The following is a 24,563-nucleotide window of genomic DNA, read 5'->3' as shown; positions in this document are numbered from 1 at the left end:
TATCTGAATCCTAGCTCTCGTTTGAACTGAAGGTCGGTAGGTCAACCTGCCATTCAAAAAAATGAATGGAAGTCAATGGGACCAAAAAACACTACAAAAATGGGTGTGGCGGGCGAACGGGCGGGCGGATCGAAAACCTGTATACAAGCGCTCTATTCCCGAACAGGCTGGACGATTTGGCGTTGGAACGGGGTCGATATCTCGAAAATTGCGGACGAAGAAAGCCGGACAAAAAACAGACAAATTGCCTTACTGCAATCACACTAAATATATTGTCTGGCCCTTTAAGAATGTTAAGTGCACTATAGGGCGCAGGGAGCGAGTGTGTAGGGAAGGTATCACAATTTATCGTTTCCGGCTGTGCTCATATTCTTCAGTTGTTTTGCACTGAGCTTGTGTGGTATTAAAAGTAGCGTTCTCGTTAAACCCCCCTCACATGTTTGGACTTTGAATTATTTTACATCACCGTCGCCACAACATTTACATTAATATTTTCTTTTACTGTATAGAACTCAGTTCTATAATACAGGCAGAACTAATCGTTAATGTTACTGTGTAACTATTACAACATTTAATGCATTTTAATCAGCGTGCTGCTTCATGCACTTTATTATTATTTAACAGCTTTATTTGTTGTTTAATTGCTGTTTGCTCCTTGTTTACTGCAGAGTTAGTTCGTGCAATTTTATTAATTTTTGGTTGTTTATTGGCCGACAACAAAAAATACTATAAAAAGAAGATAAATAAATAAATGACGACGTCGGGCGATCATCCAGTATAAACTAACATGACCACGTACAACATCCAGTACAGAAATCACTCCCCATAATGTTTGTTTTTTACAGATACATGCACATCACATATACAAACACACAAGTCAGAACAGGAGACGCACCGTTACATTATTATTACTTTCTCAACACCTGCATGATTTACACTGTATATGAAGTAAATACATGCATGTCAGCGCGTGCATGCGCTTGTATATTTATATTGGTTTCAACTTTGGGATTTGAAGTGAAAAACGAATGACCAAAGGTACACGGAGCTGGAACTTTTTGTCTGGACTTGTTTTCGGCATTCGCTGCAGAATACATTATTATATAAGCGATATTGTCTTATCTTATATCGCGTATGAAAATATATCAATATTTTATAAAATCTTGATATATCGCCCAGCCCTAGTTTGAACTATAGTTATAGTTGGAGGGATGTACATGGATATAAATACTCTGATCAAGTGTGGTTGTATGTAATGTTCAGGTGCTTGGGTCTAACGTGCTGGATTGGAATTCACCTCTTTACTGCTGCAACAGTGAGGAATATGGAGAAAATATCATGTTCCTATGTGTGTACTAAAGCTTTGTGTAAGATCTTTTTGATATTAATAACATCATGTTTTTCTTTTTCTCCAGGTGTCGAGGGTTTTGGGGGGGGGGCATTATTTTCTTTCTCGCTTGTTTTTTTCTGTTCCTGCCTCCACCACCTCTTGTTCATCATGTCTTTCCGTAAGGAAATGGAAAAGTATCGGGACGTGGATGAGGATGAGCTTCTGCAGAAACTCAGTGAGGAAGAACTAAGGAGATTAGAGGATGAGCTTGAAGAACTCGATCCTGATGTAAGAACAAATTGTGTATATTTGTAATAGCTGTTAATGTGATGTGATGGGATGAGAAAACGTTTGAGTGGATTGTTGAGAAAACGTTTGAGTGGATTGTTGAGAAAACGTTTGGGTGGATCGTTGAGAAAACGTTTGGCTAGATTGTTGGGAATGGTTGGGTGAATTGTTGAAAACCCCAACGTTCCCTCAACGTTCCCCCCTCATGTTCCCTCAACGTTTCCCCCCGAACGTTCCCCGAACGTTTCCCCCCGAACGTTCCCTCAACGTTCCCCCTCAACGTTTACTCAACGCCACTTCCCCCAACGTTCCCTCAACGTTCAGAGGCATGCTGGTACAAACGTTTGCCAGTAGAGAAATTTACCAGTATAAAGATGAGCTACGAAGTATTTATTTATTCATTTATTAGGATTTTAATGTCATGTTTTACACACTTTGGTTACACTGATGACAGGACAGAGAGCCACTTTTTACACAAGTTTAAGTCTTTAATGTTAAACACGGTCATAGACAATTATGTGTCTCCAATTCACCTCACTTGCATGCAAACACAGAAAGGACACAAACCCCTTTACATGGATCAAACCCAGGACCTTCTTGCTGTGAGGCGACAGTGCTACCCACCGAGCCACAATGCCGCCATGTTTTGTAAAATAATAATTATAATAATTATAATGCAACAAGCAGATAGATCCACATGTACAAAAAACAGCAATTGTATGTGCTTTTAATGTTCAATAGTTCCGTCATTCATGATATAATTAATAACAATGTATTTTAAAAAAACTTCAAAATAAAAAAGGCGGCTTTTTCTAAATGAGTTTGTACACCTACCTTGTATTGGTAAGCCTTAAATCTCATAAAAATCAATTGTCAGCTGCTAAAAATGAATTTAAATAGCATTTAACTAGACTGTTAATCGAACAATGACTTCTTTGTTGGTTATCAGTTGATCATTACTACTGTATCACTGCTGAAAAAGTCCATGCAATGCATTGAATAATGTGTGTGTGATTAGTTTAAGCAGAAAGTATTCATCCATTATTATGACTTGGATGGAGATACATTTTGTAGAAAAATAAACACTGAAGTCTACGTAGCTTTAAATGGTTAAAAAAAAACATATGAGCTAGATTACGCATTCAAAAAAAATATGATGAAATACAAGCTCGTGTCCCTCTCAGCCAACTGGGTTTGCTCACTAGGCAACAAAGCCTCCCATTGTTGCTGCGAGCTCGCTCATCACTAGCTACATAACCGTGTTATAACCTACAAATCAAAACAATTCAGGCAGGCCTATTAGATTCAAAACAAATCATCGGATCGTTTGCTTTCCAAGAACGTAGAGAGAAAAAAAATAATTCGCTGAGTGTTGCATTTCTGCCAACAGCCTGTGTAACGAGCTGGCTCGGTAGCTCCAAACCGCTTTTAAAGAATGCGCACCTAGCAAGAGGCCTCTTTAAAGAGACTGAGACGAACGGCGTGGACCATCTTATGTCCTTCAAGTCAGGAAAGAGTGTCAGCACGCTGGGTTTCAACTCTATAAACTCATTACCATATTCAGAGAGAAAGCCAAAACAAACATGAGCACAGTGGGTTTCAATCAGCGGTGACTGAACCGTCTTGAAAGTCCGAGGTTTTGTTCTCGAGGGTGCAAATATAAAGGAAAGATTCTCTGCTGATATGAGGATTAGTGTAGAAACCCAACGTCCAGCTAATGATATCTAACAGGAAGGTCCAACACAATGGCAAAGCATTTTATATATATATATATACTGTAGCTCAGCGGTAGAGCACGTCACATGCTTGGCATGTATGAGGTCCTGGGTTCAAGCCCCAGCATCTCCATTTCAAGGCTTTAGGGACAGTGGTAGCCTAGTGGGTAGGGCTTTCAACTATCAGTTTAAAGTAGGGCTGGGCGATATGGATCAAAAATAATATCTCGATATTTTTTAGCTGAATGGCGATACACGATATATATCTCGATATTTTTTCATCCCATACGGTAATAACAAAAAGACACTTCTGAGACAAAGCTACTGTACATGTTCCAAATGTTATACAGGCACTTTTATTAACATTCAGCTGTAGATAAACATGAGAAATTCTTCAAAAATAAACTATTGGCATATATTAAATCAGGGGTCACCAACCTTTTTGCTACTTTAAGGGTACTGAGTAAGCCAAAGGGCTACTTGTAGGATACAAACTTCCTGAATAACATAAGGTTGCATGGTTTACCTTTAATGATAATATTATGATTAATAATAATAATAATAAATATTCATATATGTGAAGAGACTGTCTGATCACATGTTAATTATTTCTTGCAATAATTATTAACAATGATGTACCATGGCAGGAAACACAGACATATTTAAACATGTAACATTATTTATTTCTGAAAGTCAGAGCGATCACATCTCTGATATTTTTGTAAATATTGTTCCTGACGGTTTTGTATGAATGAGCACATTTGTAGCATTTTGATCAAAATCACACAATTTTTTTTAGTTATTTATTTTTTTATAAATTATGATTCTGTAGCATTTTTTTAGGAAATCATTAACAGTCCCATCTTCAAATAATGTCCCGTTTGTACTGATCCCGTTTGTACTGATCACTACTTTTGTTTTAGAACAAATCATGAACTCTGTCCCATGTTTGTACAAATGATCAGTTAAGTAAGATTTTTTAAAAGCTACGATTTAAATGGACGTTTCTGTGACACGTACTGAAGCCTCTCTCCACATTGTGCCGCTCTCCGCCGTCGTCCCGCGAATGAAACACACACTTTTCCTCCGAATCATTGTGAAAATATTAAGTTCTCTTTCGCTTTTCTTGTGTGTTTTTTCATTATTATTTTTTTCGGGGTAAAACCCGCATCTCGCTCCCCATGGTAGCTGCGCTCGCTCGCTCGTCGCCCGATATAAAACTGCGCCCGATATAAAACTCCGCCCCCAGACCAGATCAAAGCTCATTTATAAAACGGATAGTTCCGGTCCTAAAATCTGATTGGCTGAGCCGCGTTCGAAGCCGTTGTAAAATCCCCGATAAACGCACACCTATGACCACCTCACATCATTCCATATTAATACGCCACTGAATAGAAAAAATTAATGTTATTTTCGCCCTCATGTTGCCTAGCAACACTGTTAATCGAACTATTTTGCGTCGCGGAAGAATGCTTTATTGTAAGTTTATACACAATAAATACATTTATGAATTAAACATTGTTGTATTTATTATATTTTATGTTGACCGCCGTTTTATAAAAGCAATAAGCCACTCGAGACCGTACGTTACTGTTACGATTTTAGCACGGGGAAAGAAGTTTTAGGCACTCCGCTTCGCGTCGTGCCAAAAACGTCATCCCCGTGCTAAAATCACAGTAACGTACGGCCTCTCGTGGCTTATTGCTTTAATAAACATCCAACAGTTTTGTTCTTGAAATTTGGGGGAGGGGCGAGTTGTGTTCAGTGAGGGAGGGGGGCGGGGCAGGTGAACATGTGCAGAGACAAACTGGGAGAAGGGAACGACGAACTGTCGGATCTAACTGGAACACAACATCTATATCGATATAAGCAATATTGTCTTATCTTATATCGTGTATGAAAATATATCGATATAACTTTAAAACTCGATATATCGCCCAGCCCTAATGTGGACACATGACCACAAGTTAGTTGGACAATGCATTTCAAACCCATGGGCACTGATATGAAGTTGAATATAATGACAGAGTGAGTATCTATATTGGCTGATGTGTCCAATGGGAAAAATTGTATCAGTGTCTCCCTACAATTTACCACAGTTGATCACTTTAAACAAATCCACATGCAATTATCTTCAGCTTCTGGCCTTTGTATAATATTCAGATGAATAAACAAAGAGTTTAGGTGTGAAAGAAATACTAAAATAAATGTTAGTCCATTGACATTCCACATTCCCATGAGAAGTCCTCATGAAAGCTCATTCGGTCGGCTCTTTTGTCATTGTAAGTGGAACTGCCGTATTAAAGAGCTATTAGAATAAACAATACAAACTAGCTCATTTCTAAAGGCTAGCGTTAGTTCAGCCCTGATTCCTGTTGATACATCCAGATACCGTCTGTGCCTTTGTTTCAGTAGAAGGAGTGAATGAGAAAGCTGCATACTAAAAGGTGTTTTCTCAGATCCACCATCACCCTCTTTTTAAATCAGAGATTTCCAAGGAAATAAAAGAAGTTGGTGCAGGAAATACAAACACCATGTTTACTACTGTAGCCTGTTCTAATATGTGAAACAAATAAAGTGCTTCAATAGAAATGCTAAGCGCTAAAACAAAGTATTGGATGTGTCCAAAAGGTCATGGCTCATGCTCTAGCTGGCCTCTTGGGAAATCAAACAAAGCTCCCAAGACTGTGGTCAAGTCAGGTGGCATCATAGGCTTGTATTAATCACTAAAATAAAGCGTGTATGACCCCAGGCTGACATGAGTTGCATTAAAGTTTAATTATTCAGCTTGCTTTTCACTTAAACAAAGGACCTGGGTTTTTACTTTGCTTGCAGATGTATAGCAGTATGGTTTTTAGTCAAAGCTGCAAATTCAGATACAAAAAATAATAACTGCTTTAATAATGTTATTTTTACATATTATGTCGTCCTTCTTTTGCTTGTAGAGATGTATGTATGGTGTATGGCTTGTGTGAGGTTTAGACACGTTTGGTTGTAACTTAAAAAAGAAAGCAACACAAATTCTTATTAATGTAGTCACGACCTTATGAGATGACTGCTTTTACACAAAGCATCGCCAAAAGCAAAACCAGAAACCAAAAACATCCAAAACAGCCCGTGTCAGGAACAAAAGTGCATGTTTAAAAACCACATTAATAGGTTCTACAACATCCACATGTATGTACAAGTATTTAATATTTAATCTAAATGTGGACCTAGTAGGAAAGTTATGTTTGATAAAGTAATAAAGCAACAATTTAGCTAGTTAGTTTAATTTATATCATTAAACAATATAAATTTTACTTGTAATAAACCTGTTATAAGCTCTTATACTTCAAAAACTAAGCATTGTACAGTTTAAGTATGTAAGTACAGCAGCAAAATAAAAAACAGACAATGCATATAAACGTTACATATAAACCTCATCAAAACATTGTATGCAGTAGAGGTCAATCCAGCACTTCACACATGGTAATTATACACCTAATTAAACAAGCAATTTAATCCACATCAGCCAGACTAGTTGTTCTTGATGTTTAGAGCATTGAAGGGCATGACCAAATGACCAAACTGTTTTTAGATGCCACAGCAGATTTTGACCACATACGAAACTTAGCACAATTTTTACACCAGATGCCCCCCTACCTGACGTAACCCTTCTGTTTTTATCTGGGCTTGGGAAGAGCAATAACTAGGCTGTTTCCGCCATCCCTACCTGTCTGTTTTTCTTTCAGCAAAACACTGACTTCAAGCTTTGTTAAGAGGTCTTAACCATCAATTAAATCAGAACGTTTTGTCCATAGCAGGTTCATGCAAAACCAATCAACTGTTTTATTATTTGTATTCCAACAAAATGAAATGATGTACTTACTGTTTTTGCCTTTCACCTTGGCCAGTAGTTTTTGTGTTGATGACAAGTCACCATTCTTAATTGCCTGCAGAAGCTCCTGTTCTTTTCCCATGATCCCCTGCAGCATTAAATCAGCTGGTGACTCCCAGGAGTCCAACTTTTCCGTCACACATCCATGTAGTAACAAAAGAGGCGCAAACTTTTCCTTCAACGCTTTTCTTTCCTCCTTCACACTTTCCACAACGTTACTTCCAGTAATGGATATGAAGATAAATGAAGAAACCAGTCTCCAATGATGACTTTATTCAACCAGCCCAGCAGTCCCAGGTTGCTTTCCTTGGTAATTTATTCCAAAGACAGCAATACTAAAAATAGATATTTTACCACCACTTTTCTTCTAGTTTCTTTTCTTTTTGCTTTTATGAGTACAGGAATCAGTTTGAGTGTCTTCTTCTGAAACCTCCAACAGTGTGGCCACAGGGCTGAAAAGAACAATGCAGAGCCAGAACCTGGACCAGCTGACCAGAACCTGAAAATGAGTATCGACAAGAATAACAGTGAGGTTTCCTTCTTACAACAAAACACAAGTTCAAATATGGTGTTGGGGAAGTACAGTAATACCACGAACAGCAGAAGACTTTTTATTGCTCTTTGACGCCAGCTATAAAGAGTTTAAAGAACACGGCGCTGTCTGTTAACAGCAAAACGGGAATACTCTTACTTAAAGAAGTTGGATCTGTAGAATGGCAACAACAGTGCACATTTCCCTCCATTTTTAACCCTTATTCTCCCTCCTTGATGACACTGGCACCGTGCCAGTATCCTTGCGGGATGCAAAAGATCAGAGTGATGACCTGTTCCTCACACCAACCCGGGACAAAACAACACAGAGGAATTTGTAGGCTACACCACTGTTCAGCTCAGAGACAAAAGCAATCGCTGCTACTCGCGACTTGAAACTGTGGACACCAACAGTGTTAAGCAGCAAAACTGTTGGTCAAATGCACTTGCACTTAAGTGATTCACAGAACAGTCAAATAGTGATTTTGAAGTTGGATCTTGGGACCTAATGTTGCTTAGAAATGCATTCGAGTAACAATCCTATCTTGTAAAGGTGCTCAGATGGCAAAGTGGTAAATTACGCTAACCAGCTACTGCTGAGATCCAGGGTTCAAATCTCTAGCGTTGCTACCAGCAGGTTGGTGTCTAAACACAGACATGATTGACTATGTCTGAGGTGGGGGGTGGCCTGTCCAGGGTTTGTTAGTGTATTGCACCCACTGATTCTGGGGAAACCAGACCCACCGCAACCTTGTAGTGGTAAAACATCAAATTCAATTAAACATTTTATAGAGCACACGCTTTTAAAAATCCAATTAGCCACGTGACAAAACACTTTTAGCAACCTTCTCTCTGAAGTAGACCAGTCTTCTAATGTTCTAAATGTCTTTTTTATGATAATTTAAAGTCTTTGGGGATGTTGGTCAATCAGTCAGAAGATCATCTGGTCTTTTGTTTGTGAAAAGGTTTTTCCGAAACGTACAAACATGAAACTTATTCACAGAACATATTTAACTACATCACTAAAAGATGTGTGTCTATTTCCTCCTGGCATGTCCTAATGAAAAACCAGCTTTGACTCTATAATTCACTTATTTCAAACTGCTGTACAATGCAATCATTTTGAAAATCTGTCCATGTTGTGACGATGAATATTTAAGACACACTCCAATGACAATCACTCTTGAACTATGATCCAGCTGTTATCTTAGATAAGTTATTAACATGTTTAGATAAATTGGATATTGCTCACCTAGGTTTTAATATGCTAGTGCTCAAAAAACAAACCAATAAAAACACTCACATGGTTTAAAATGTTAGAACCCATATACTGACTTTATTAGATGTGGATGTTTGTTTGTAGGGATGTTTTAATACTTTATAATACTTTTTTATTTATATTGTTGTTAGGATATATATAGTTTTATATTGTATATACAGTGTATCACGAAAGTGAGTACACCCCTCACATTTCTGCAAATATTTCATTATATCTTTTCATGGGACAACACTATAGACATGAAACTTGGATATAACTAAGAGTAGTCAGTGTACAACTTGTATAGCAGTGTAGATTTACTGTCTTCTGAAAATAACTCAACACACAGCCATTAATGTCTAAATAGCTGGCAACATAAGTGAGTACACCCCACAGTGAACATGTCCAAATTGTGCCTAAAGTGTCAATATTTTGTGTGACCACCATTATTATCACTGCCTTAACCCTCCTGGGCATGGAATTCACCAGAGCTGCACAGGTTGCTACTGGAATCCTCTTCCACTCCTCCGTGATGACATCACGGAGCTGGTGGATGTTAGACACCTTAAACTCCTCCACCTTCCACTTGAGGATGCGCCACAGGTGCTCAATTGGGTTTAGTCCATCACCTTTACCTTCAGCTTCCTCAGCAAGGCAGTTGTCATCTTGGAGGTTGTGTTTGGGGTCGTTATCCTGTTGGAAAACTGCCATGAGGCCCAGTTTTCGAAGGGAGGGGATCATGCTCTGTTTCAGAATGTCACAGTACATGTTGGAATTCATGTTTCCCTCAATGAACCGCAGCTCCCCAGTGCCAGCAACACTCATGCAGCCCAAGACCATGATGCTACCACCACCATGCTTGACTGTAGGCAAGATACAGTTGTCTTGGTACTTCTCACCAGGGCGCCGCCACACATGCTGGACACCATCTGAGCCAAACAAGTTTATCTTGGTCTCGTCAGACCACAGGGCATTCCAGTAATCCATGTTCTTGGACTGCTTGTCTTCAGCAAACTGTTTGCTGGCTTTCTTGTGCGTCAGCTTCCTTCTGAAATGACGACCATGCAGACCGAGTTGATGCAGTGTGCGGCGTATGGTCTGAGCACTGACAGGCTGACCTCCCACGTCTTCAACCTCTGCAGCAATGCTGGCAGCACTCATGTGTCTATTTTTTAAAGCCAACCTCTGGATATGACGCCGAACACGTGGACTCAACTTCTTTGGTCGACCCTGGCGAAGCCTGTTCCGAGTGGAACCTGTCCTGGAAAACCGCTGTATGACCTTGGCCACCATGCTGTAGCTCAGTTTCAGGGTGTTAGCAATCTTTTTATAGCCCAGGCCATCTTTGTGGAGAGCAACAATTCTATTTCTCACATCCTCAGAGAGTTCTTTGCCATGAGGTGCCATGTTGAATATCCAGTGGCCAGTATGAGAGAATTGTACCAAAAACACCAAATTTAACAGCCCTGCTCCCCATTTACACCTGGGACCTTGACACATGACACCAGGGAGGGACAACGACACATTTAGGCACAATTTGGACATGTTCACTGTGGGGTGTACTCACTTATGTTGCCAGCTATTTAGACATTAATGGCTGTGTGTTGAGTTATTTTCAGAAGACAGTAAATCTACACTGCTATACAAGCTGTACACTGACTACTCTAAGTTATATCCAAGTTTCATGTCTATAGTGTTGTCCCATGAAAAGATATAATGAAATATTTGCAGAAATGTGAGGGGTGTACTCACTTTCGTGATACACTGTATGTCCTAATTTATGAATAACACATTTTACCATCACTCACTGGTCACTTCAACAATATTGACATGCTTGATGGAAGTCAGTGTTGCATCTTTGTTATTGTTATGTCAAAATCTATTCATAATTAATGTTAAGTATCACCAAAAATGACTAAACGTGCCCTGACCAGTGGTGGTAGGTCAGCTGGTGAACTAGGTTATGAATAACTAGTCATTCATATGCCAGTGATAAGTGTTGCAATACAAATTTCAAGGTTAGTAAGAGAAAATAAATTATATATAAATTATAGCAACAGCATTAAAGTGGAATATATAATCTACTTACCTTTAAGTTTGGAAGTTTGGTAAAACATTGGTAACCTGGTAAATGTGAACAGCTCCACACACACACTGAAGTTCTGCTGTTAACCTTAACGGATCCAAAAGCGGTGAAAGTCGCCTGTTTACTTCCAGCTGAAACGTCTTCCAAAGTTCAGTAAAATACTTTCCTCTGTTAAAACCTTTCATCAGGACGTTCCTTTCTTTTTAAGTAATGATACATGAAACTTAAAAGAAAACTAAACCAAACTTTTAGTGAGCCATTCCCTACATTTCGTCGAAGTGAAAACCCGTCCTGGCAGGGATTCAGCGACGTTGCCAGTTCGCCATACTGCCAGCAGGAACCTTAGTCCCGCCCACCGCTCCACCACCTCACACATCCCGAGTGGAATCTGGGGCGCCAGTCCTCCACTTCTTTCTACACCTGCTTTGCGCCACATTCCCACTCTGCTGGGATGAGCTGATTTCAGTTTAGGAGATTTGATTGGCTGAGAGGTTCAGACTGACAATCAACCCACCAATTGTTTCACAGAGGGCGGGCGTTCGTATTTTACCTCAGCGCTGTTGTCAACAGTTCACCTACACTTCAGAAGAACTTTCACAGTGAGAGCATGAAGTCTGAGAGCACTTGTGCTTCAATGCCTCCATGTCACATCATTCTTGAATTATATACAGTTTTACATACAAATTTCCACCGTGTCCGCGTGGGTTTCCTCCGGGTGCTCCGGTTTCCTCCCACAGTCCAAAGACATGCAAGTGAGGTGAATGGAAGATACTAAATTGTCCATGACTGTGTTCGATATAACCTTGTGAACTGATGAATCTTGTGTAATGAGTAACAACCGTTCCTGTCATGAATGTAACCAAAGTGTAAAAAACATGACGTTAAAATCCTAATAAACATACAAATTTCAAACTTCAAAGCCTAGCAACGTGTGCTTGTAGACCAGATAAGATGGAGTGCCTAATGTCATGGACTGTCATACAGTCACCTGACACGTTTACATTTTCGGCATTTAGCAGACGCCTTTTATCCAAAGTGACTTACATTACAGTTACAGTATACTGTACATTTTGAGCAATTGAGGCTTAAGAGCCTTGCTCAAGGGCCCAACAGCAGCACCCTGGCAGTGGTAGGGCTTGAACCAGCAACCTTACGATTACTAGTCCAGTACCTTATCCACTAGGCTATGGCTTGCCTAGTGACACAAACCCAATAAGCATTAAAGGGAGGCACCTGAACACATCACAAGATCATTTCTGGAATATTGTGAAATTATGCTGGGATAACATGGACTATCAGAGTTTGCACAAGATTGTTGAGTCCATGCCAGCTCAAATGCATACTGGCATTACATCAAAATGAAACATACCAAAATACTAGGAAATCTTCATGTTAATGTATTCTTTCTAAAGATCTAGCTGTGTACTCAATTGGTTACATTGATTATATGATTTGTGATGAAAAATCTTAAAAGATACCAAATAAAAGCATTTTTACTAGTGGTCTTGAGAACTTTGGCTCACACAGGACTGGGACAGAATGGTTGGATCACATTCTTCTTTGTCCCATAACAACAGTAAGTTCTTTCATAAGAATATTTTATGTTTTCCAAATAGACACAAACTTAAAACATTTACACACAGCAACTTTTATTACTGATTAATAATTACACATTCACGTACTCATACCTAAGGACATTCTACATCAGCCACTCAACATTTTGCATTTTTCAGGAAGGTGGGAGTAAGCCAATCTGAAAATAGCTGTACATATTAGAGGTGTAACACAAAATTTCCTATAATAAAGTATCATTTATTTCAATTTCAGACATTTCAGATTTTTCCAAAAGAAATCCCTGCACTTTGTTTATGACAGTCACCGTTATTTATAAGTTTAAACTGGTCAGAAACATTATTTGATTGTGACTGAATCCACACTTTTTTGGAACTATACAGGGATCGATAAAAATGTTAAAAACTCTAACATCTTCATTAACTTTACAAATATTATAAATATGTTAGAAATTCAAATATTCACTGTTTGGAACTAAGACAAACAACATATTATGCACTGCTTTCTGCAAGAAAGGTCAGACACTACCCACAATGCACCCCTCTGCAGAGTTTTTATTACCATTGCCCCTACGCGACATGGTCAAGGTCCTGCCTTCACTGAGTGGTTAGTTTAGGCTGCTGAACAGTTTTGGTAGTTAAATGTAGTCTTTTAGGACCGACAGCTGTCACAGTTCTTTCCTAATCAATAGAACTGAAATGACAGGAGTGGTACCAGCTGCTGCACCATTCAGTCTTCGCCGGCCCTAATGGTCATTTGTACATGCAAGACAGTAGAAATCTATGTTTTGATGATACTGTTGTAATGCTTGTAAAAAAAAAAACAGAAACGCTGGGCAAAATGCAGGAAAACTTGCCAGTGAAATTTATTTTAAAAGTGTTTACGTGGTCTTTATGTGGTGGAAATCATCTTTCAAAAACAGAACATGTTGTACTATTTTAAAGAGCAATATCATATCAGTAAAGTTGTCCAATTATTTATGAGGAAAAAGACAGACAAATCTAAATCTAAAATTATCTGGTTTTGAAAACTCCCAACATGACTGTTCCTCTTTAACCCTACATGCTTTTAAGAAACTGGCCTCAGGCTCTAGAAAAACTGTGACATTGGCTCTTTTATGGTCTTTATGGTTTCAGCAGATCAGTTTTCAAGTATTATATGGTGTATTAATAATACAGATGGCTGAAACTGACACTCAAAACAATACCATTCAGGACTACAAGGACATGAAAAGATGAAAGGTGATTGGTTTCTGAGTAAGGACCCCAAAATTCCCAAAGTAACTTTAAACTGCACAGAATAAAAGGTCACATTTACATCATAGGTATAATCTAGAAGTAAATACAGATTTAAATGTTTAATGTAGTACAGTTATAAATAAAAGTGTGTGTGTGTGTGTGTGTGTGAGTCTGCTCTGTGATGAATTAAGCAGTTGGAAAGTAGACAAAAGAATATCTTAACGTCCCCCATGGTCTGCTCGCTCTTACTGAAAGCCTGGGCTTTACTGTCACCTAGTGGCAACATAAAACTATTTCTTACAGACACATGTTGATTCTTCTGTAGTAACATAGATAACGAGTATTTACAAACCCTGGTGAGCATATAGCAGTACTGCCACTTACTGGATATATTTTTCTTCTTTACCATTCTGTGTAAACTCTAGAGACTTTTGTGTGTTAAAATACTTGGAAATCAGCTGTTTTACATGCTTAAACCATCAGTAATCATGTTTGGAAGTTTGATATAGGTGTAGTTCAGAAGCTGTAGAGCTGGGTTTATCTCATGTATCTCATATGTCAGTGTACAGTGGATGTACATTCTTCCATGGTATGTCATTTTAAAAAATGGCTAGAGTTCAAGCGGTTAATTGCTAAAGCTTTTCAAGCATAGCAAACTAAACAAGCTTAAATTTCCCACACAGTTTGTCCAGGACCCCTGAGTATTTACTTCAGAAGTGGAAACTATTTGGTCTTAACACACGTTCATTTGTACTTATTCAGTCTTATACAGTTCAGCACACATTAGTAGGAATACAATTTAAGCTGTTCTTCTACTTCTCCCTCAGTAACTTCACCAAACATCTCCTCATTGTCCCGTAATAACTTAAAGATGGCAGCTAGCTGCTCCCGTTGCACCCTGTAACAGAGACAAACACAATGAACACAGTTTGTAGATTTTAATGCATAGTAAGGTATAAGTAGATTTAGCTTTTTCAACCACACACTTAAAAGAAAACTCTTGAAGACATGGATGGAACATGCAGAACTCTTCACAGTGATCAAAGATGAGAAATGAGTCCCTTAGATCACCACATTTTAGTTTTGTTTACAGACAATAACTGTTTACTCAGGACAAGATGTTTACACACATTTTTATTACTCAAAAAACACAATCATTACACACAGAATTTGCATAAAGCAACCTAAAGTTTTCACTTAAAACAAGTTAATTTCCCTAAAGGGATCAATAAAGCCTTATTTTATCTTATCTTATCTAAAAGTAGCATTTCTGCAAATCCTATTTAATGCAAAATGTTCACCACCTTTATTTAATGTTACACATTTGTAATAGACCTTTCTACTGTTAACAAAATGTTAAAGAGAGGACTGAATCTCTGCAGGGCTACTAAGATGGAGCAGTGATTTTTACTTTTTAGTCCATTATTTATGCATTATTTTCCATTTTAATGAACATAATACTATTACTATAGTTAATACATGACATTTATCACGTTATTCTCAATATGTAATATGTGAGCATTTTCAGTGCATTAAAACTACATTCATTTAAAAGTCTGCACATAGAAAACATGCATTTTGCTTTTTCATAAAGTTATTTAAATGACTACTGAAGGCAGCAAATGTTTAACTTTAAAATCCCAATATACACCTCTGATGGACTCCGGTGTAATAAATCGCTGCACCGCCTGCCACAAATTTTGAAGAATAGAATGTATTTTCTTTAACTGATTTTATAAACCTGTTGATGATGGATGTAGCTGAAACACCTAAACATAATGATTAGGAGTGTTGTCCACATACTTTTGGCAACACAGTGTAATAATAATTTAAAGAAACTTTAGGTTATTTACACTTAGTTGTTTTATAAAAGTTTGTTTTATACAGGCAAAACAAAATTTACAAGTAAAACTGACAGAAAGGGGTCAGTTTCATAGTACACAAAAAGTTCCAGTAAAGTAAACTAGATGATTTCTCTTCAGAAGTCTTAAAGCACTTTTCAGATAATACAAAAGGCACACCAAGTAGATAAAGTTCTGATTCACTCTGCTTACTCAGCTCCTCTAAAAGAGAAAAAAACAAAGAAGATTCAGTGGAGCACACTTAGTATTCTTTACTGCAACTTTAAGTAACTACAACATGAAACCTGCGGACCTTGGTTAAGTTCTTAATTCCAGTGATTTTCTTTGAGGAGATTTCCATGTACTCAGCATGTCTGCATGTATACAGACAGTGGAAAAATTGTCTAGGTGTGAGTGAGTAAATGTGTGAATGAATGAATGTTTTGTGATTGACTGGTGCCCTGTCTGGGAAATATTCCTGCCTTGTGCTAGGGTTTCCAGTTGGTGCTGGACCCACCATACCAGGATTAAAGGGTTAGTAAAATGTAATGTAAATAAACAAATAAATACATTCATAAATCCAAAAACAGGTTTGGGTTGTGTTTGGAGACAAACATTTGGGAAACCAATACTTTCAGTGTGCTCAACACTGATTAACTTTTTGTTCATTAACTCATTCATTAAGAAGTTAGTTTAACTGAAATTAGTATTTGGTTCTGAGCTACAAAGAAAAAAAGTGCTCACTTACCACTGGCAGCATCCAGTGCAGCTTGTTAGCGATGATTGTTAGGTGGTGTTAGTCATGCAGAGGTTGGAGGAAGAGCTCAAGACTTGGTGATGAGGCTGATATGAGCCTCTTTAAGTGTTCAGCAGACAGGCACGGCACCACCAACCACAAACCTCAGCTTATTTACTTATACTGCCTGAACACCTACCAATTCAGTTTCATGCAAACGTATTTCCAGTTGAAGTTTACCTACACTCATAAAGGACAAATATACTATATTACTTATAGTACATACACAACCCCCCTAATTAGTGAAGTAAAGGTACTGCAGTGGCCTTTGGGATGAATCTGAAAGTCAATAGCAAGTCTTTTATTCAAACATTAATGCCTAACCCTAGAAATTGTCATTTAAGGAAATAAACACAAATTCCTACAGATACACTCATAATGATTTTTTTAAAACTGAATTTTCAATTTACCTTGAAGGCAGCAAACGTCTCTTGAAAAATCCCAATATACACCTCTGATTGAATAAGGTAAGAGAACACTGTGCCGCCTGCCACAAATTTTGAGGCATATAATTTATTTTATATACCTGTTGATGATGGGTGTGGCTGAAACACCTAAATATAATGATTAGGAGTGTTGTTCACATACTTTTGGCAACACAGTGTATTGGTAATTTAAGAGAACTTGAATACATACAGAGAATCACAGTAGTGAAGTGCACACTGGCACTACCACCAGGTGCAGTTTAATGAGGCACAGGAAATGCTTTAACGTGTAGTTCAGAAAGAACTACACCTTACAGTATGTCAACCTGCACCATCCCCCACTGAGACGTGATATTTCCATGTGGTGATATGCTATACTGAAGGATACTATATTTATACTTATGGAATGCTGAATATACAAGACTCAGTAACTTAGTTTACACCTAAAGGCTTACTGTTTACCAGGAACACTGACGCAGAACGCCAAATGGTTTTAATGGATTATGGATTTAGATTACATAGCAGCAACTAGAGTTTCTTGGAAAAGCAGTAACATTCATGCCTTTGATTGAAGAACATGTACATGAGCAATGGGATGATTGGTTTGGACTGGGTTGCTTTAAACCAGGACTGCCAGAGATCCACTGTTGAACCCTTGACCATGATCCTTACCCTTTCTGGATTGTATTCAGGTGTTATTCTAGGTTATTTTGAAAAAAAAAGAAAGAAAAAAAAGTACTAAATTAAATTTAAAAGATTTAAGCCACAAGCAGGGTAAATGACAACACTGACCTTTGCTCCTCCTCCAACTCTTCCTTCGTCAATGTCTTCCCAAGTTTGCTGGTCCATTCTTTGCCAGACCTAACATGAGTCTTTTCTTCAGCTTCCATTGGGGCAGTTGCCATATCTGAGAATAGAAGAGACAGAAAATATTGTAAAAATCTAAATCTACAGTGTTTGTTTTTTCTAATCAGACATTAAATTACAACATGTTATACAACATATTCCTGAATACCAGGTTAGTTTTTGTGTGCAGACGTTAAGGAGCTGTGCATTTTAGTTTAGACTGCAAGACCCATCTGGTTATTGAAATATTCAATATTTAAACTACTCAAGTAGTTAATTGCCGACACCGACTGCTGGTCTACTGACTAATGGCGGTTCTTTACAAAAAGCCTTTAACACATTCATTAAAATGTGCTATGATCCCTGTGTCACTTTAACACTTATGCCTGTACCTCAACCAGACTCTAGGCGGCCCTATTGCAGCAGAAAGCAAGTGATTCCCCTAATCCAACTCCGTTCTAGGGCTAGCGAAGTTCTTTTTTATGAACTGGTAAATTTATTCAAACTGGTCAATTAGCTCCAAATGGGTCAAAACTAACCTACTAAGTTTACCTTAATATTATATTGTTTGTCACATACCCTTTACTCTTGAGCACTTACTCCTAAAATATCTACACACAGACCACAACTATATTAATAATAGATCAGCAGCGCTAATTCAGCTAACATGTTTTGCTATATTAATTTATGTAAAAATGTTTTAAATAAATATTGATTATCCAACATACCAGTATGTTTCTCTGCAGTGGATTCTGAAGAAGGTTCTGCTACAGGTCCTGGAGCATGTCCTGGCAATGGCTCTAAAACCGGCTCATCGCTGGGTATTAACACTTTCTCAGGTAAGGGCTCAGAAACTGTCTCAAAGACAGATTCTGAAACTTGTTCAGGTGTGGGTTCTGAAACTTGTTCAGGTGTGGGTTCTGAAACTTGTTCAGGTGTGGGTTCTGAAATGATTTTAGGTGCCGGTGCTGAGGCAAGCTCAGGAGCAGGTTCTGATTTAGGCTCGGGGCTGGGTTTCAAGACTGGCTCTGTGGAGGGTTCCAAAACTGGCTCAGGTATGAGTTTTAGGTCTGACTCAAGGGCAGGTACTGAAGCAGACTCAGTTGTGGGTGCTGAAGCAGGTTCATGGGCAGGTGCTGAGGCAGACTCTGGGGTAGATTCTGAGAAAGGTGTTGAGATTGACTCAGACGTTTGTGCTGGGACTGGAACAGGGGTTGGTTCTGTGTCTGGCTCACTGGCAGGGGTTGAGATTGATTCAGGAGTTTGTGCTGGTTTCGTTGAGGTTGACTCAGTGGACTGTGCTGGGACTGGAACAGGGGTTGGTTCTGTGACTTGCTCGCTGGCCGGTGCTGAGTTTGACTCCGAGATTTGTGCTGGGACTGGAACAGGAGTTGGTTCTGTGTCTGGCTCACTGGCAGGTGTTGAGATTGACTCAGTGGACTGTGCTGGGACTGGAACAGGGGTTGGTTCTGTGTCTGGCTCAATTGCAGGTGTTGAGATTGACTCAGTGGACTGAGCCGGGACTGGCTCGCTAGCTGATGTAGATATTGACTCAGAGGTTTGTGCTGGTTCTGTTGAGGTTGACTCAATGGACTGTTCTGGGACTGGAACAGGAGTTGGTTCTGTGACTGGCTCACTGGCAGGTGTTGAGATTGACTCGGTGGACTGTGGTGGGACTGAAACAGGGGTGGGTTCTGTGTCTGGCTCACTAGCCGGTGTTGAGATTAACTCAGAAGTTTGTGCTGGAACTGGAACAGGAGTTGGTTGCGTGACTGGCTCACTGTCAGGTGTTGGGATTGATTCAGAGATTTGTTCTGGGACTGGGATGGGAGTTGGTTCTGTGACTGGCTCACTAGCCGGTGTTGAGATTGACTCAGTGGACTGTGCTGGGACTGGAACAGGAGTTGGTTCTGTGTCTGGCTCACTGGCAGGTGTTGAGATTGACTCAGTGGACTCTGCTGGGACTGGAACAGGAGTTGGTTCTGTGTCTGGCTTGCTGGCAGGTGTTGAGACTGACTCAGAGATTTGTTCTGGGACTGTAGCAGGGGTTGGTTCTGTGTCTGGCTCAGTTGCAGGTGTTGGGATTGATTCAGAGATTTGTTCTGGGACTGAAACAGGGGTTGGTTCTGTGTCTGGCTCAGTTGCAGGTGTTGAGATTGACTCAGTGGACTGTTCTGGGACTGGAACAGGGGTTGGTTCTGTGTCTGGCTCACTGGCAGGTGTTGAGATTGACTCTGTGGACTGTGGTGGGACTGGAACAGGAGTTGGTTCTGTGTCTGGCTCACTGTCAGGTGTTGAGATTGACTCAGGAGTTTGTGCTGGGACTGGAACAGGGGTTGGTTCTGTGTCTGGCTCAGTTGCAGGTGTTGAGATTGACTCAGTGGACTGTTCTGGGACTGGAACAGGGGTTGGTTCTGTGTCTGGCTCACTGGCAGGTGTTGAGATTGACTCTGTGGACTGTGGTGGGACTGGAACAGGAGTTGGTTCTGTGTCTGGCTCACTGGCAGGTGTTGAGATTGACTCAGGAGTTTGTGCTGGGACTGCAACAGGGGTTGGTTCCGTGAGTAGCTCACTGGCCGATGTTGAAATTGACTCAAGGGTTTGTGCTAGGACTGGAACAGGAGTTGGTTCTGTGTCTGGCTCACTGGCCGATGTTAAGATTGACTCAGAGGTTTGTACTGGGACTGGAACAGGAGTTGGTTCTGTGTCTAGCTCACTGGCCGGTGTTGAGATTGACTCAGTGGACTGTGCTGGGACTGGAACAGGAGTTGGTTCTGTGACTGGCTCCTTGGAAGGTGTCGAGACTGGTTTAGCATCCGCTGCTGAGATAGGCTCAGGGGTGGGTTCAGGAACAAGATTTGTAACTGGCACCTCTGAATTTGATTCAGAAACTGACTCATCAGGTTCGGACACTTCAAGGAGTTTGGACACAGGCTCAGAGATGGACACTTCTGGTATGGACTCTGTGACAACAGGGATTGGCTTCTGTATAGGAGCGTTGGTTTCTGGTACTAGGGCAGTCTGTAGAAATCAGGTAAAAGAAAATTTAGTTGTCACATAAATCTGCAGTAATGTTCTTCCAGTCACTTTTGTATTTCGAATAAACTTTGTGTTGATGACTAGGTGATAAAAATAAATCTTGGCAAACCTAGATGTTATTAAACGACACTTTTCTTATGTGTGTATCAAGTGTATGTTTTTGCTGATTACACTTTACTGACAAAGGATAAAATCAATGTAATTTTCTCTTCAGTAAATTTAACATTTTCATTTCGTGTTCACTTTGAAAAAACATCAAGTGCTGGATACACACAAGCCAGTTGTCATCTACAGATTGTTCCTGCTTTCACCTTTATCAGCATGCTCTGATTTATACACCTGTTTGTGACACAAGCACAAAGCTCCTACCCTCCAATCTACCTCCACTTCTCCAACTTTCCTGCATGTGACAGGTAAGGCAGATACTAAAGACATTAATTCCCCTCAGTGTGTAATAAATGCTATTAACACACAACCCCAGAGCATAATACCACCACCAATATGCTTACCAGTTGGTACAGTGTTGTTGGGTTTAAATACTCTTAACTATTACTCATCCAAACATATTTTTGGTTATTACATTTACCTCATTAATAACCATCTTATTTCAAAATCTCTTACATCTGACAACGAAACAACAAACTTTGGTCTAGCTTCGAAGTGCTGATTTTGGAGCAGCGTCCATGTTTGAAGCGTTACCATAAAGTTCAAGCATATGTAAAGCTTAATCGACTGTTAACAGTGACACTTGTGTTCCAGCAGGCTCTTACTTGCACACTTTTTGGTGTTTTTTGAATTACACTGACTGTGTGGCTTTTTTTCCTAACCCTGGTAGGAACACTGTTGAATGTAATTGTAATTACAGGCAATTTTTTGTGCAGACAATCTTGGGGCTTAAAGTTGCGCATGACTCTAATCTGTATATTAACATTTTGGACTTTCTGAGATATGTACAGAGCCTTGTAGCCTTTCCAAATAATATGCTTGTGGCATAGTCTAATGGGTGTGGTCAAACTGGCCATCGTTATATGGGAACAGAGAAGTTACGAGTCAAACATAGTCAACAGACATAGTTAATGATAATCGAGAACAATAAATCAGAAGGCTCAAGTCCATAAAACATTTGAGCATCTAGTTTTCCCATGTCTCCTGTATGTTTTTTAACCATATGGGGTCCCAATGGTACAGTAAATATACAGTAGTTTGTTTTGCGACATAATCAGGTCCATAATTACATTCATATACTGTATTTTAAAAATAACTATCTCACATAAATTCAGTTCGCAGAAAGAACTTTTTTTTTTATACCTAAATCTATTCATCCATAACCCAGTGTCTCCAGACCTAAAATAACTCAGCTTAAATAACCCCCAGTCATTCCAGTGGTGCCTGTAAACATCAAGTAACATATGCCCAAAATACTGCACATGTTTAGAAGTCATATCTGTATACATATTAGTATTGCTTGATCAAACCAAAATCTACTAGACAAAAAGTAGAGAAGCTGCTGATTTTAGACATTCATTTGAAAAAGAACTGCTTTTTGAGGAGCAATCACTCTCCATGTTCTCTGTCATTCTCACGTTCACAGATTGCCTTGTAAGGAAAGCAACAGCTCTGAAAAAAAAGGTGGGGTGGGGCAAGGGGGAGAGTTGGTACAAATTAAATGCATTTAGCATGACTAACAGTCAGATGACATGATATTATATATTTAAAGCACAGACAGCTTTTTATCGGTTATTCATAATAGTAACAAAACATGTTGACTTAAAATATGAATAACTATTTATTCTGATTATGCTCTTTTTCTTTTTAAACAGTGAACATGGAGTTATATTGGACAGAGCTATTGTTTAAACAGGGGTATTTCAATGTCAGTCCTTTGGGCCCACTGCCCTGCAGAGTATTAAGCTGTTGTAAAATCTAAATTGTGGACAACTGTTTATATCAACAGACCATGTGAGTAATTTATGAAGAGAGGATTTAATCTTGACGTAAACTTCAAGCTTTAAACTCCTCAGATTCTTTACAATGTTTATACTGTCAGTGAAAAATGATCAAGGCAACCAGCGGGTTTTCTTTGAAAGAACATGGCAGGCTTCCTGTATTCCTCTGCTACTCATGCCAACACATTAACCAGATAGTAGGGGTCACTGTTGCAATGACGAGTGATTTAGTATCTGACCCTCCCTCTCTAAGAAAAGCCCAAGTATTCCTGTAGGGTGTCTACTGAGACTTCAATCCAAGTCTTTGTCATGGTGGTCTGATGTTCAGAGCTAATGTTGATGATAAAAAGGTCATTTTGCACGATCACTTTACAGAAATTACATACAAACCAGCAGTAAATATGACAGTGATTTCAGAAGTTGGACAATGGAGTTAAATAAAGAACTTAAGTAATCATATAACTGCAGAAATCTGATCACGCTTAAATAGTTAATGTGCTTGTAAATGCACTAAGCTTGTTTACATGAGATCAAATTGCTGTTAAACTGTTTTGCGTGCTCTTTCGTCTGAGGAAAAATTTCACAACTGAAGTCACACTTACAAATATTGATGCAAGCCTTCCTAGAAGAGTCAAGGCTGTTAGAACCACAAAGGATGGGGGGCTTTTTCCTCATGATTTTGGAATACAGTGTCTGACAAGCTCATAGTCAGGTGTCCACATACTTTTGGACATAAATTGTACATAGATCTGTTGTTTTATATGCCTGGTATGCATTTAATTATAGTTATTCCACATAAAATAAGCACTCCCAACAGAGGAGATCAGACAGCTAACCAAGCCATAACCAGAGACTATAAAATGACATTGTTCATTCTAACTTGCCATGTGTCATCCCAAGAGAAAAACACATAGACCTCTACATAGTCAGGCACACACACACCCACACCCACACCCACACACACTTGTTTGTGCCTGCACAGCTGGCAGGGGCTCATGAGCAGTCAGCAAAGAAAAATCTGTCACACCAAAGTGAAAGATGTGCAGGACATAAATAGTGCTGCATTTAGGAGTACAATCCTAACTGACTCTACTTGGAAATGTATACTTTATAATGAATTTAATCAATAATGTAGAGACCAGTGCACATGTTTTTTGGTCTTATACTGGTCTTGTACAGGATTTAAAATTACATCCTGTTTGAAACAATTACTACTGTATTTTTGTAAACGTTTCCTTTCCTCCTCATGCACCTCTATACTCTTCTGTCTAATTTCATATTCAACATGTGCTTACCAGCTTCTGCTCAAGATTCAAAGGTTGGTACAGCAGAGGTCAAAAGTTTACATACACTAGCATGAACATGTAAATATTGATAGTCTTGAGATTTCAATAATTACTGCTACAATTTCCCCTGTCACTTAATGACTGGAATACAGAGACTAATTTTGTAAGTTAATGTTAGGTTTTCTAAAAACAACTACTAGGTCATAATTATTAACCTGGGCTTACAGGCTGCCATGCATGGAAAAAGCCCCTGCTCCAAAACCTTCATTTTAAAACTCAGCTGATTGCACTGTTAAGACCAGTTATCCAGCAACTTCTATTTCATGGCAGACCCGTTCTTTTTTTCCTTTCTTTTGTGGTTCTTGGAAACATCTTGTCATCCAAAAATGTGACAGCTTGGGTTTTCTCAACAGACCACATTTCCATGTACTTTGTACTGGAGACCTGATCATGATTTACTCAGACATGGCGACAAGTGACATTCCT

At 39.1% G+C, this 24,563-nt stretch overlaps 1 protein-coding gene across 8 annotated transcripts in view; it reads right to left on the bottom strand.

The window, feature by feature from the left end:
• The window catches only part of LOC134335931 (caskin-2), a 43,433-nt gene extending 32,079 nt beyond the window's left edge, over positions 1-11,354 (bottom strand). For all 8 annotated transcript variants that reach the window (XR_010015665.1, XR_010015666.1, XR_010015667.1 and 5 more), the window contains exons 1-2: positions 11,092-11,354; positions 7,205-7,712 (exon numbers count right to left, since the gene is read on the bottom strand). Coding sequence is in view for 1 of the 8 variants with exons in the window: in XM_063018571.1 (XP_062874641.1) it covers positions 7,205-7,310 (106 nt within the window). In the remaining 7 variants the exon portion in view is untranslated. The remainder of the gene's footprint in view (positions 1-7,204; positions 7,713-11,091) is intronic.
• Between the last annotated feature and the right edge of the window lie 13,209 nt (positions 11,355-24,563).

This window comes from Trichomycterus rosablanca, chromosome 22 (genome assembly GCF_030014385.1).
Source record: "Trichomycterus rosablanca isolate fTriRos1 chromosome 22, fTriRos1.hap1, whole genome shotgun sequence".
Classification (NCBI taxonomy): Eukaryota; Metazoa; Chordata; class Actinopteri; order Siluriformes; family Trichomycteridae; genus Trichomycterus; species Trichomycterus rosablanca.
The sequence above is the reverse complement of the archived record's forward strand: the minus strand, read 5'-3'. Positions and strand labels throughout refer to the sequence as shown.